Below are 13,102 nucleotides of genomic sequence, written 5' to 3' on the forward strand. Positions count from 1 at the left end.
CCAGGCTTCTCTGATGGGAATTCACCTCAAGAGACCCCATTTTTGGGATTTTCTGCATCAATTTAAGGCAAGTGAAGGGTGCCCAGTGAAAGACAAGTCCAAACAGTGAGGTGAGGTGATTTTCTGTACAACTGCATTGCAGTGACCATTCTGGTGGCTGATCCTCGTGCTAGAGATTGATGGCACTGTGAGATGGGAATGGGGAGATGTCCACAGTAAATGTGGTTTGAGAGGGTCAAGCCAGCACTGCCTTGAGTGATGCTTCCCTGAGTGCAAACCCATGGGGAGTTCTGGTTGGCATAACACACTGTGTGGCATTTTGATTCATTTCTTTTCCATTCAGAGCACTGTAGGGCAGATTTCTTGCAGCTCTCAGCTGATGGGAAGACCCATTGAACAGCTCACAGATGGTGAAATGTTCCTGCCTCTTCAGTGAGCCCAAGTGTCACAGAGCTGCAGTTGTATCCTGAGGGTGGAGGAGAAATCTGATGGCTTGGCAGTGTTTCCTCATGTGGTGGCTTTCCACCACCCCTGCTCAGCCATAATTCAGCTGGGAAATTTGGGAACATGTTATCAGGACTCCTGGGAGAAGCAGGTCTGGTTAGACTTATGCAGGAGTCTCTATTTCCCTGTTTCACAGGTGGCTGCAGAAAATTTTTCATTCTGGTTTAGGTTGTGCATCTCATGTGACTCCAACATCTGGGAACTGCTGGAGGCTGAACTTAGAGGGCCAAATCTCCAATTCCCATGGCCAAACCCAAGACTGTAAAGGGGAAATATTGTATCAAGCCTTTTTGCCCTTTTTAACCCACATATTCTTTATGAATTTATTTTCTTTCAAAGAAAATGCAAAGTTGTTTATAGGACTCTCTTTTAAGTGATTCTTTACAAATGGAAGTCTGAGGTTTTGCTTTTTTCAAAACAAACCAACTGAGCTTTGTCCTTTCCTGATTTCTTGTTGGGCTTTGGGGCAGCAGCAGTTACACAAGACATGGAGGGATTTGTGTGTCTCCATCAGGAGAAGGATGAGTAAGTGTTGAAGGGGTGGAGTGTTAGAGGGATTATATCCTGGGAAGGAACCGAGTGGTTTGTGCTGTGCCTCTCTCAGAGAGGCTGTTCCTGTTCCCAGGCTGGGGGTGGCAGTGGATCACAGCCACCACCTCTCCTCAGAAATGCTTCAGTGAGCACTTCAGCACACTCAGCACTCTCCCTGCTGAAGGCAGCAGCAGAAAGGACAGCTAATATTAGTGCTATTGGGGCTCTAGAGCTTTTAATGCAAAGAAGCTTTCAAGCCTTCCTGCTGCTGCCTGGTAACTAATTCCTTCTGCACTCCTTATGCTCCATCTCTTCCTCCTGGCACTGGGAGCAGCTTATACTCTGTCACTGAGTCTTTCCCCTGAAGGGATAAGAGAATTTTGGCTACTCAAACTCAGAAGCTGCAGTGCTTGCAGAACAGCCCCAGTGTTAAACACCTTGTCAGGACAATAATTCCCACAGCAATGCTAAATTCCCACTTACCTGCTGGCTGCAGGAACATGAGCTAGAAATCATTTTATCAGTTACTGCTGGAAACAGGGTATAGAATGGATTTTAATTATCTAAAATGTAAGCATATCTGGATTTAAAGAATAAATACATTGTAGTGAGCTCTCCAGGAGCTACAGTTATTTTTTTCCCTTCTCCTTGTTATCGAATTCAGTGACAAGTGAACATAAAAGATATAAAAGGTAGCCAGACTGCATATGATGATAAATTTTGGAAGCTGTGTAATGAGTGTTTCTAGACTAGTAATTAGCATGCCTGCTAACTCAGAGGAAAGGAAATTATTGATAGAAGGGAGGAATCAATTTTAGATTGAGTTTTTCAATTAGGAAAGACTGATGGACCTTGCTGCTGGTCAGGAGAAAGTGATTAATCTAGATCTGAAGGAAGTGGTGGAGTTTGCACTGGTTAGAGTAAGGGCTCAAGGGTTTTATCAGTGTTAGATCTCTGAGAAAATCTGGATTATTTATTTTTCCCTGTGTTTTCATGTCATTCTCAGGCCCAGTGGGTTGAAAATCATCTCTGTAGGTTTATTCTGAGCTAGGAAACACTTATCTTCAGTTCTGTAGCCCATGTGGTACCCATGGCTCTCTGTTTTGGAGGGGGTCCCTGATTCTCAGGGTGGGTAGGATTCACCCCTTGCAAGATTTCCTTTTCTGGGCTGAAAACCATGTACAATGCAGGGAAAATCTTTGTGCTCAGAGTGTGAAGAGCCATAACCCTGTCTGGTGCAGGACAGTGGCCATGGCTGGCACCACCTTCTGCCTGGTTTCTGCTGCTCAGCCACGTCTTGCTGTGTTTCCCCATGCTGGGAACCTGGACTGGAGACCAGAGGTGACTGATATTTGTGTTTTCTGTTTCTTGTTCTCCCCCCACAGCACTGATGCTGGTGACAGCCCTGTGGGCACCACGACCACCACAAACCTGGAGCAGCCACAGGTCATCCCATCCCAGGGTGACCTCCTGGGGGACCTCCTCAACCTGGACCTGGGGCCCCCTGTGAATGTGCCCCAAGTATCCTCCATGCAGATGGGTGCTGTGGACCTCCTGGGAGGAGGGCTGGACAGCTTGGTAAGCAGCACATCCTCTTTAGCTGATGGGAGATAATTGGAGCTGTGCTTATCTCTGCAAAGCCTTGATCATTTGTGCTTTTAATGCTCAGTGAGCTGAGCTCCCAGTGCTGAGTCCTCAAACTCCAGGAGGATTTAGCCAGAGTTATTGTACCAACTTTCAGCAGGATTTTCCTGCTCTGCAATGAATGTTGCTGCATGCTGTAGAATCCCCATGGTCAGTGGATATATTTGTTCTGTGCTTTTTCTGTCTGTAGAAGAAAAACCAAAAAGTTGCTTTAAGGATGTAAAAGTGTTTCTCTGCTTTCTGTTTGAATCAGGCTCCCTTTCAAGAAGGCATTTATTCCACCCAATTCCCAGCCCTCCTGAATTTCAGTTCAGCTGAAGCTCTCAGGCTGTAACCCTGTGTCTTCCCATTTGTGTATTCTCCAGAGCACTCCATGGTTTAATATCAGTGACATTTTAATTGCAGTGAGGTCAAGAGGGAGCTCTCTGTGCAGTCCTCCCTGTGCCAGAGCTGCTCACAAGGCACCTGCCCTGGCACTAAGAGGGTCAGACTCCAGTGGGAGCAAGCACACCTCCCCTCTGCCCTGGGAGGGAGCTGGGCATGAGCTGCAATGAGAAAATCACTTAGCAGGGAGCCAGCAGCAGGGAGAGGCCAGTGCTGTGGTTTTAGGCTGGTGGCAGGCAGGCAGTGGGCAGTGCTGACTGTAGGGTCAGCCTGGGAGCTGCTCCCAGGGCAGGGAGCACAGCACACAGGTGCCCAGCTCCCTGCTGGCTTCCCCACAGGGGCAGGAAGCTCTCCTATGTGTATTTGCACCCTGCAAATCGAGTAAGACTGCCCCTGGGGACATAGTTGTGTGTTTTTCAGACTTGGAGTGGGTTTGTCTTGCTTTAGGTTTGGCTTGTGATGAGTTGGGCTGGGTTATCTCTGCCTGGTTCAGATGCACTTTCAGTTCTGAGTCAAGCTCTGAATAACAGAGGTAGGAGGCAGCTGGATGAACCCAAATTCAACAAATCTCTATTAGTCAAATATATATTTTTTAAGCCACCATACTTTTTTTTACTAAAGCAAATGTTAAACACATTTCCAGCTCCAGTGCTTCATGGCCTAATGAGCTGGAAACAATCTAACCCTTAATGGCACTGGCACTCCCAGAGGGCAGAGGTGCTGGAGGCTCTGCACTCTCCAATCAGAGGTGTTTGGTTAGCAGGAACACTGCTCTTACTGGGGGTTACCAAAATGGCCAAGCTGGACTTGCTGGGCAAGCAGGCAGTAAGCCCAGAGCTGTGACCTGTGCAGCCTCTCCCTGCACTGCAAGTGCTGCATCTAAAAACCTGGGACTGGGAATGAAGGCATTGCAGAAGGTGATGCTGCCTGTGGTGCCACAGGATGGTTTGTGCTTAAATTCCTCTCTGCTGCTTCCAGGCCTTTCACAGGAACCCTTTGTTCCTCATTAGTGTCACACAAATAAATGGACACAGTAGAGCTAAAACTTGGTTTTGGGAGAAGAGCTTTCTCACAGCTGGCATTAATGGGCTTAATTTAGTGACCTGCTCTGACAGTGGAGCTGTTAGTTGAAATGGTAGCAGGCTTTTACTTAATATTTTTCTCAAGCCTTAAGTACATTCATGGGGTTATGGAGTGTGATCTGGCAAAATGATCCTGTCTGCATGGGGAGTAGCTGTGCCTGGGGCTGCATGACCAGCACTCTCAGCTGAGTAGTTGGGGAAGCACTAAAAAAAAAAATAAAAAATCTGAGTCCTGGTGTGGTTTTTGAAGGTTAATGCTTTTTTGGAGGGCTGTTGCATCAAACTGCAGCTTTTCCTTCCCTTGCCACTCTCTTTCTCAAGTAACAAGTGACAGCATAAGAGGGAATGGCCTCTACTAGTGCCAAGGGAGGTTTAAATTGAATATTGGGAAATCTCTTTTTACCAAAAGTGTTTTCAAGCACTGGAATGGGCACCAGGGCATTGGTGGGGTCACTTTAAAATCATGTAGATGTGGTACTTGGGGACATGGTTTAGTGATGGCCTTGGCAGTGCTGGTGGAATGCTGTGGAGGTCTTTTCCAACCTAAATGAGTCTAGGATAATAAGTTTAATTAGTGAGTGAATCTGATCTGCATGTTTGTTTGTTGCTGTGGGCATGTATTTAACAAGTCTCAAGCTGACTTAACCCTAACCTGGCATTACCCAAATTGCTGGGAAGTGTCTTGGGCTACAGAGCTTGCCCAAGACGATTGACATTTGGATCTCAGGCTAATATTAACCACATCTATGCCATGCCAAAATCAGTCTCAAGCTGCAGATCCCACAGGCCTGATTCCTGTGTGTGTGGGAAGGAGTGAGACACATCCCAGTGTGCCACTTGAAGAAGGGCAGAGCTTTTCACCCTTGGCCAGGGATCAAAAACCACCTGGGGGCCAGCAATGCCTGAATTGCTCTGCTTTGAAATTTCCCTTTTTGTTAATTCTTAAGGCTTTTTAAATGCATTTCTGCCCCTGCTTTGTTGGGCAGGCAGAGGCTGCACACTCTGTGACAGTGACACTGCCTCAGTCCTGGGAGTGCCTCCCAGGCAGCTGGAGGTCTGCAAGAGGCTGCTGGCAGCACCTCAGCCACTTTGTCACACCCACTCAGTGTCATCTGCTGATCCCCTCTCCTGCCCTCTGGTCTTTGGAGGGGGTGTCTGGTCAGAGGGATGTTCTTGCAGTGAAATTCCCAGTGGGACTAACCTAAAAGACCAACAGCAATGTTAACCTTCATGGAAAATACCATTCTGCATTTCCATCTCTTAAACTGGGGGGTTTTATTTTTCTTCCAGGCATTTAAATACAGACTGAATGGTGTAAAACTGCACCAATACCAAATTAATATTGTTCATTTGAATTGTCCTCAGCATTGCCAGATATTTTTGCCCATGACTAGTGAGACTCCAGCTGCTTGTTAGGTTAATTTCTTTAGTGAGTAAATCTTATTTTATCTCCATAGTGAGTTCTGTAATTGGTATTAAATGTAACATGCATGCACAGACGCTGAGCATGTGTTAACAATTAAAAAGAGGAGAAAAAGAAGTTTTGGTATAAGAGCATTGCTTATAAGCAGAGCAGACTTGCTGCAGGACTTTTTGAGAGCTGTTTTGTAGGGAACAGGTTGTGCCCCTCTTTGCCATCATGGGCAGATCTTGTTCTTCTCTGCTCAATTTTCTTTTTCTGTAAAATGGTGGCTAAGCCCACTTTACAAAGCTATTTGGGATCTCCAGCTCCACAGTGTAAAGTAGCCATAGCAGTCACTGATGGGGGAGAAACAAAATGTGTGGGAGTGCAGATTGCTGTGCATCCCAAGAGCTGGAGTTTGATGCTTTTTTTTCTCTCAAGTGGCTGAATTTCATGCAGGTTACAGTCACTCTCCCAACTCCTGTGCAATGATGCAGTGCTTTGCAGGATGTCTGTCTGTGCTGACATGACATTTTTGCCTTTAAACCTTTTTGTGTGTGGATTTGTTCTGCAAAATATGAGAGCTGTGTGCTTCCTGGGAGCCCCTGCACTGTATGGGAGCAGGGCACTATGGCCAGGAGCCAGGAAGGCTGGCTTGAAACCTGGGGGCAGAGCAGTAAATCTGCAGGAATGGACAGGCTTGGATTGTCTGTTATGTAAGGATTTTATTTAATACTCTAGCCACTCATCTACAAGAATATTATTGATTCGAGACTGGCAGCTGGTCAGGTTGATTTATGTCCTAAACTGAAAAGCTGTTTGATAAACACTGAATATCCACAGTTTTCTGTAGTGCCTGGACTGGTTTGGGCTGTTCCAGGTGGGGATGTGAAATCTGGCTGGATTTAAGGGGTCTGAGCCCAGGACCCCAAGGGTCTGTTCCACATAGTTCAGGGCTGTGTCCCATCATTGCAGTGGGTTGGAGGGTGGGAGCTGAGCAGCAGCTCACCCTGAGCTCCAGGCACCACAGGCCCAGCAGTTTCCTGGGAGGAAACCCCTGTTCCAGCAGTCTGAAGTGCTTGTCCCATCCACAAGGCTGTGAGCAGGGGCTGCTGGTGTCCCTCCCTCCCTGTCTGACTGCTTCCAAGGGGAGAATTCAAAGCCTGGCCTCAGTGAACAACACCCTGGAGTGTTGGGGTTGATTAGGGACTCAGTCCCAAAGTGACCTCCAGTCTGCCCTGGGGTGCCACGTTCCTCTCCTGGCTCTGCAAGTGATTTGCTGTGCATAATCTTAGGGAAGTTACTTTGTTTGCCTTTTCCTGGAACTACAGTGTGAGTGTGGCTGTGCCAGGTCAGCCCCAACATCCATTTATGCAGTGGATGTGGTGCTTTCCCAGAGTGCTCCTCCACCCTTTGACAAGGAGCTCAGTGACTCCTTTCATCTGGGCTGTGCAGGTTTGATGAACTACAAAGGAATCTGTTAAGATTTCTGACAAAGGACACAAATCCATTGCTGGGGCAGGGCTGCTGTGGAAAAGGAGCTATTTTGGTGGGTCACTCATTCATATCTGACTCAAAGCTGTTGTAGCAGTCATAGGGCTGCCAGAGCTTTGTGAGCAGCTTATTTTTTTTACACTTTGGAGAATGAAAATGGTCAGGACTCAGTTTTGCTTGCTGATGGAAATCACTCAGCAGGGTAAAGCATTAGCAGCAAGTGCAGGGAAACTGGTGACCGTGGTATTGGCAATGTGACCTGTCCTCCAGCAGCTTTGACACAGCTGTCTCCAGTTTGGAGAGCAGCCCCTGTGCTCTGATGTGCAAACAGACACAAAATAGGCAGCAAACAAGGCACTGAAATCTGTCTGTGTGAGCCACAGTGGTGTGTGCAGTGAGATTCCTGCAGCCCATGCATGGTCTGTCCTGCAGCTCAGGGCTCTCTCACAGGATTACCCTGCAGCAGGGGGGCTGCCAGCAGCCCTGCTCAGCATCTCACCCCATTCCTGCTAGGTGAATGCCTTGTGTGCCTTGCTGCTGTGTTACTGAGTGCAGGCAGCACCTCGAGCTGTGTGTGAGGGAGCCACAGGCAATTGTCCCCTCTTAACCCATGAATTGTGGCCCACAAAATGCACAGCTGCCCTGGAAGCCCTGATTATGCTGTGGGCACAAGCAAGGCAGTTGCTGAGCTGTGGTTGTTGAAGCTTCTGTCCCTGACTCCACCCTCCCTGTTATTTTTTGGTGCTCCAAAAGCCTCACGTCATTTTGCAGAAGTGATTGTAGCCCCTCAGGATCACATGAACACTTCAGCAGAGTCACTTCATTACAAGCTGCTGTTAAGATGCAAATAAACCCTCCTAATGCAGTAACTCCAGCACTGCTACACTCCATAAGTCAGCATAACTGCTTCCACAGGGCTGGGATTGCAGGGCAGAGGCTCTCCAACTGCAGAGCAGCTGCAGCACTGTCCAAGCCAACTTGTGCAAAGTAAAGGTGCTGATGCAGTTTGGGAAAAGGTGCTGGAACTGGTTTAATTGATACAGGGTTGAGCCCAGCCTCTTCTTTAAACCCATGTGACTGCTTGGGTGCTGTTATGGCAAGATAGGTTTGGAGGCAATAAAGAGAATTCCTGTTTGAAGAGCTTTTATTTCTTTGGGGGCTGAGACTCCTTGTCTATCCTCTGCTCATCTCCTGAAGCTGGCAGTCTTCATCCTGAAGCAGAGGCTTTGTGCTCTTCAGCAAGAGGCAAAGCTGCCAATTTAGGATCAGGATCAGGGGTTTGCAGTGCCATGAACTCCCTTAGAGCATCCAGAGCCAGCCCTTGTCCACCCCACCCTCACAGCGAGAGTTTCAGCTGAGTGGGGCTGATAGCTGCATTAATGTGGGGCTGTTCTGACTCTCCTGTAAGGCAGACCCAGGTTCTTCTGGCAGGAGTGTCTGTCTGCCCATGAGACAAATGGAAATGGTTAACCAGAGCTGCTAGTCCTAGGGAATTGCTTCAGCAGCACTTCATGCCTGACTAATATCTGCTTCTTCCCTTCTGCACTCTGCCTGTCACTCCAGATGGGAGAGGACACTCCGTGGGTAATTGGTTCTGTTCCCTCTGTCTTCCTCCTTCCCTCTTACTCACACACATCACTGTTACTGTCTCTTCCATCACTCTGAGTTTGGAATAAAGTTATGATTTGGGCATCTCACAGGAGGAAAAACAGACCTGCAGTTCCTGAATGGGGAAAGTGTTGGTGCCATGAGAGGGTGACAGGCAAGAAAAGCAGAACAAGAGACTTTGTACTGCTGAAATGGGAAGTGCAGCCCAGGTCTGGTGTAGAATTGATCAGATCTTTATCAGCTTCCCCCCTGTAACTTCTGGTGCAGTAGAAGTGCTGTTGCTTCTCTCCAGTGTGGGCAGAGCCAGCTCTGCCTGTGGGGACCTGGAGGAGCTGCAGCTCCTTGGCACTGGCTCTGCAGCTCTGGAGCACATCTGCAGTGCTTGGGCTGAGCACAGGAACCTGGAGAGGCTCAGGCTGGGCTCTGCAGAGCCCTCCAGCCTAAAGAGGGGCTGCAGCACCTCCGAGCTTTCTGGCATGGAAAAGAGATGTTGGGTCCAATCTGAAAACACACAGGGGCTCCTGGTAAATTCTGTGAGCCAGTCAGGGTTTTTTTCTCCTTTTTAAGAGAGCTGGAGTCTTAACTAAAACAATAAATCCACATTCTACTTTCTTCCCCCAAGGCCTGACATTTAGGGAAAATGGAAGACTTGAGGAACCCCAATGTGTCATTCACTGCTCCTTGCTGCCTCAAGGTTGGGTTCCTACCCTGCAGCTCCTTCTGATGAGTGTAATAGGAAATGGTAGAATCAACATCTGGCTTGATTATGCAGAATTATTCAGTCATTTCCATAATACCCTTTGTAAAATGCTTGCTGCTTGATAAACCAGCCTTTCTGCTGCTGCAGACAGCAGTACCAGAAATCCTCTGTGCATACAATAATATCTGGAAATGAACTGGATTCTTTCTTTTCCCCCAGACTTCGCTGCCTGTCAATATAAAACTTGAAGTTTATCTGCATGCAAGGCTATGAATAGGGATGAGGTGTAATAGTTGCATTTATTACTCCTTAGTGAGCCAGTAACAAGATGTAAATGATCTGATGTATTAATCTAAACCGTGGCTTGGCTTAGAGAGCAGTCAATAGAAGAAAACTCTGTCAGGCTGTTTCTGTGGGGGAGACTTGACAGTGTAATAAGCCTTATTTTATAAGCTCAATATTAATTGGATTTGCATCCTCTGGCTGGCTTCCTTTGGTCTCTGACTGATCCTTCTTTTGACTTTGTAATCACTCACTTTTATCTGTTATTTCTTAAGTCTGCTAAGCAAAACTGGACAGCCAGAGCCTGGGTTGCTTTATGGAGAGGTGGCTTTTGAAAAAGATGAGGAATCTCTTCAGCCTCTGCCATGGCCTCAAGTAGGGATAAACTGAGTCCCACACAGGAAAAAAGCTCTTAAGGCCTCTTACCAAAAAGCAAATTGTGTGAGATTTGTTCTTTTCTACCACCTACTTAGAGTGGTTAATGTTGCTCCTGTGAGGACTAGGGAAGGAGAGGTGCCTGGGAATAGAAGAGAGATCCAGGGAAGCACAGGGATTTGTCACATTTTGCAGGTTTTATGGGGGCTAGTTATCATCTGGTAAGTCACTGTCTTACACCTTTGCTGCTCTTCTCAGGGCAATTTATCCTTTTTATCTGGGCTCTGATGGAGAGGGATATGAAGCTTTATGGTATCTCTTGACCAGCATAAAACACATTTGCTGTGAGATCTTTCAGAGAACTGGCTGGAAGGGATCAGAGCAAAGTTAATTTCCAAGTTTTTTGTGCAGAAGGGAAAGGTCAGAGCCTTTTTGGCTCTAAGCATAGGCACTCCTGGAAGATTTTCCTTCAGCTATATGGTGCATTTGTTCAATATTCTGCCACACCAGCACTTGTTTGAAAAACATATCTGGAGCCTTTGTTGACCCAGGTTGTCACATGCTTTTTTAAAAGCAAACTAACTCCCCAAACTCTAATCAAATGGAAGAGCAAAACCATCTACCAGGTGAGCTGTGATATTCTGGTCTGCCAGTCCAGCCTTTTCCTAATGGGGCTGGCTCCTGCCTCACCCTGCATCATCCTCTGTGATTGTTGTCAGGTCATGTTCCTTGTCTGAATGTGACCCCAAAAAACCCCTGCTCTAGGCAAAAAAATTACCCTGGTCTTCAGAAGAAAAGCCTGGCACACAGATAAACGTGGAGATGTCTCTGCAGTGAATAACCACTGCAGATCCTGTTTCCTCCTGGTTATCAGTCATCTGTTAGTACATTTTAAATATTCACAGGAGTGATGTTATACTTGCAAACAGTGCTTGTAGCCAAGCCTTGGAGCCTGTCCTGATCTCTGAATTCTCCTGGGCATGTAGAGTGATGTGGAGGTTTGAAAAATGGACTTTGTCACTGGGAGTGTGGTCTGGGTGCTTTGGAAAGGGAACTTACTGGGAGGAGAGCTTTTAGGTGGGCTGCAGAAGGACCCCAGAGAGGATTTAGTGTTTATGGAGGGCTGTTTCAGTCACTTCAGAGGTGACTGTAGCTTGGCAGAAATTGCTGCTGAAATAGCCTGGTGCACCATGAGGTCTCTTTGCTGTTGGAGTGTCCATTAGATGATGAAGCTGTTTTTTCCCTGTCTGAGGGAAGGGAGCATCTTCAAAGCCCTCCTCTCTGAGCTGTTGTCAGAGCCAGCACAGATCCCATTCTCTTTCCTCCTTGTTGAAGGGAGGAGGAGCACAGCCAAGACTCGTTGTGTCTGCCCGTGGCTCGTAGCTGTTCCCTAGAAAACCAAAGCTTTCAGGAAGTGAGCCTTCCTGTCAGTTTTATTTTTATGCCACTTCACAGTTACCCCACTGGGTTTTGTGGAGCTGCTTGGGACCTGCTGGCAGCAGCAGGGCTGAAGGGAAAGCACTGATGAATGAAACATGTAGAAGGGAGGTTTTGGTGCAGCAAGGGGTGGATTTTTGTCCTTATTAACCTGCAAAATACTCCTGCACACAGTGAAGGTGTGGGGTAGTTCTCCAGGTAGCTCTGCTCACCAGCAGCCCCTCTGCTCCCTGTGCTTTGCCAGCACTGCATTTCTGTCTGTCCTGTACGTGGGAGGATCCGTGCTCCAGGTCTGACACTTGGCTCAAATGATCTCCTCTTCCTCTCCTCTCTCTCCTTCTCTCTTTCAGCTTGGCAGTGACCTTGGCGGGGGCATTGGAGGAAGCCCGGCAGTAAGTGCCATTCCATTTTTTTCCCCAATTTCCAAAGCTGCTCAAAGCTCAGGGTTTTTCAGTGTAACCTCACCCATGATGTGCTGGAAGGTGCTTTTTAAAACCCTGAAGATGTTTGAAAATGGATAAATACAACTGAAACACACAGGTCCCCACTATGTTGATTTGAGTCCAGCTGCCACCTGGGCTTTCCTAAGAGCAGCCAGGGCCAGAGCTGTTCACTCTCTCTGCTTAGCTCTTCTTCCTCAGAGCTTTTAGTTGGAGCACCAGCATTAACCCTGGCAGTGCCTCATCCTTGTGCAACTGCTTTAGCAGCTGAAAGGCCAAGGATGCTTATCCCTACTCACAAAGCCTGGTTTGTAACCCTAACCCAGTGTCACTACAGACTTGCCTGAACTCAGTGCTTTCTCCTCCCAAAATCCATGGAAGATTTCTGCCTGGACATCAGGGCTAGGTGCTCTGAGCTTTCCTACAACGTGTGGTCAGTGCTGCCACCAGCCACCTCTGTGCCTGTGCTTTGGGAGTGTCCTCCTGCCTACAGCACTTGCCAGGACATAGGACAGTTTCAGCCTGCTTTCAAAGCAGCCTTGTAGCCAAGGCTTCTTCCAGAAAAGCATGGAAAGGGAATGAAACATGGCTTGGAGATGCAGTGGGCAGGAGGGGGTGTGCTTCCAACTCACAGCCAGAAGTGGCGTCTCCTAGAAAGCTCCAGTCCCTCTTCCCAGGACTCTGTATCCAGTAATTCAGTGAGGAAAGCACACTCAGTTCTGGAGGGAGGGCTTTCCAGAGACCCTTGTTCTGGCTGCAGTCATTCTCTCTCCTCCTTTCCCTGTGAATCTGGCATTCCTTCCTTCCTTCAGCACGAGGGCAGAGAACAGCTGTACACCCAGGCAGCCCACAGCAGGACATGGGAAATGGTTCCCTGTGGTGATCATACCTACAAAGCCAGGTCTCTGCTTTCCTGGGCCAGCAAAAACCCACCAGGCAGTTCTGTCCTGGTCACTCTGCCTGTTTCTGGGCTGCTGGCTGGGGAGTCCTGTTCTCAAGCACAGCATTCATCCTGCTAGGAGGAGAATTTGGGAGTGTAACTTGAGTGTGACTGTCCCATCTGAGGCTGGGCATCTAGAGGTTAATATTTCAGCTTTGGTGCCCTCATTTAATTCTTAGGAGGGAATGACTGCCCTTCTTGCAGGAGGGTTGTCCTCAGGCAGACTCTGCTTCATGTAATGAACCTTTTGGGCCTGAGTGCTGAGAATGCAGAGCTCTG

At 47.8% G+C, this 13,102-nt stretch overlaps 1 protein-coding gene across 6 annotated transcripts in view; it reads left to right on the plus strand.

Annotated features, from left to right (window-relative positions):
• The window catches only part of AP2B1 (adaptor related protein complex 2 subunit beta 1), a 76,754-nt gene that overhangs the window by 38,605 nt on the left and 25,047 nt on the right, over positions 1 to 13,102 (plus strand). For 3 of the 6 annotated variants that reach the window (XM_056506416.1, XM_056506417.1, XM_056506415.1), the window contains exons 14-15: positions 2,421 to 2,613; positions 11,794 to 11,835. In XM_056506416.1, coding sequence (XP_056362391.1) covers positions 2,421 to 2,613; positions 11,794 to 11,835 — 235 coding nt within the window. The remainder of the gene's footprint in view (positions 1 to 2,420; positions 2,614 to 11,793; positions 11,836 to 13,102) is intronic. The other 3 variants (XM_056506420.1, XM_056506421.1, XM_056506418.1) reach the window with 1 other exon arrangement.

The sequence above is a fragment of the Oenanthe melanoleuca genome, chromosome 19, assembly GCF_029582105.1.
Source record: "Oenanthe melanoleuca isolate GR-GAL-2019-014 chromosome 19, OMel1.0, whole genome shotgun sequence".
Taxonomy (NCBI): Eukaryota; Metazoa; Chordata; class Aves; order Passeriformes; family Muscicapidae; genus Oenanthe; species Oenanthe melanoleuca.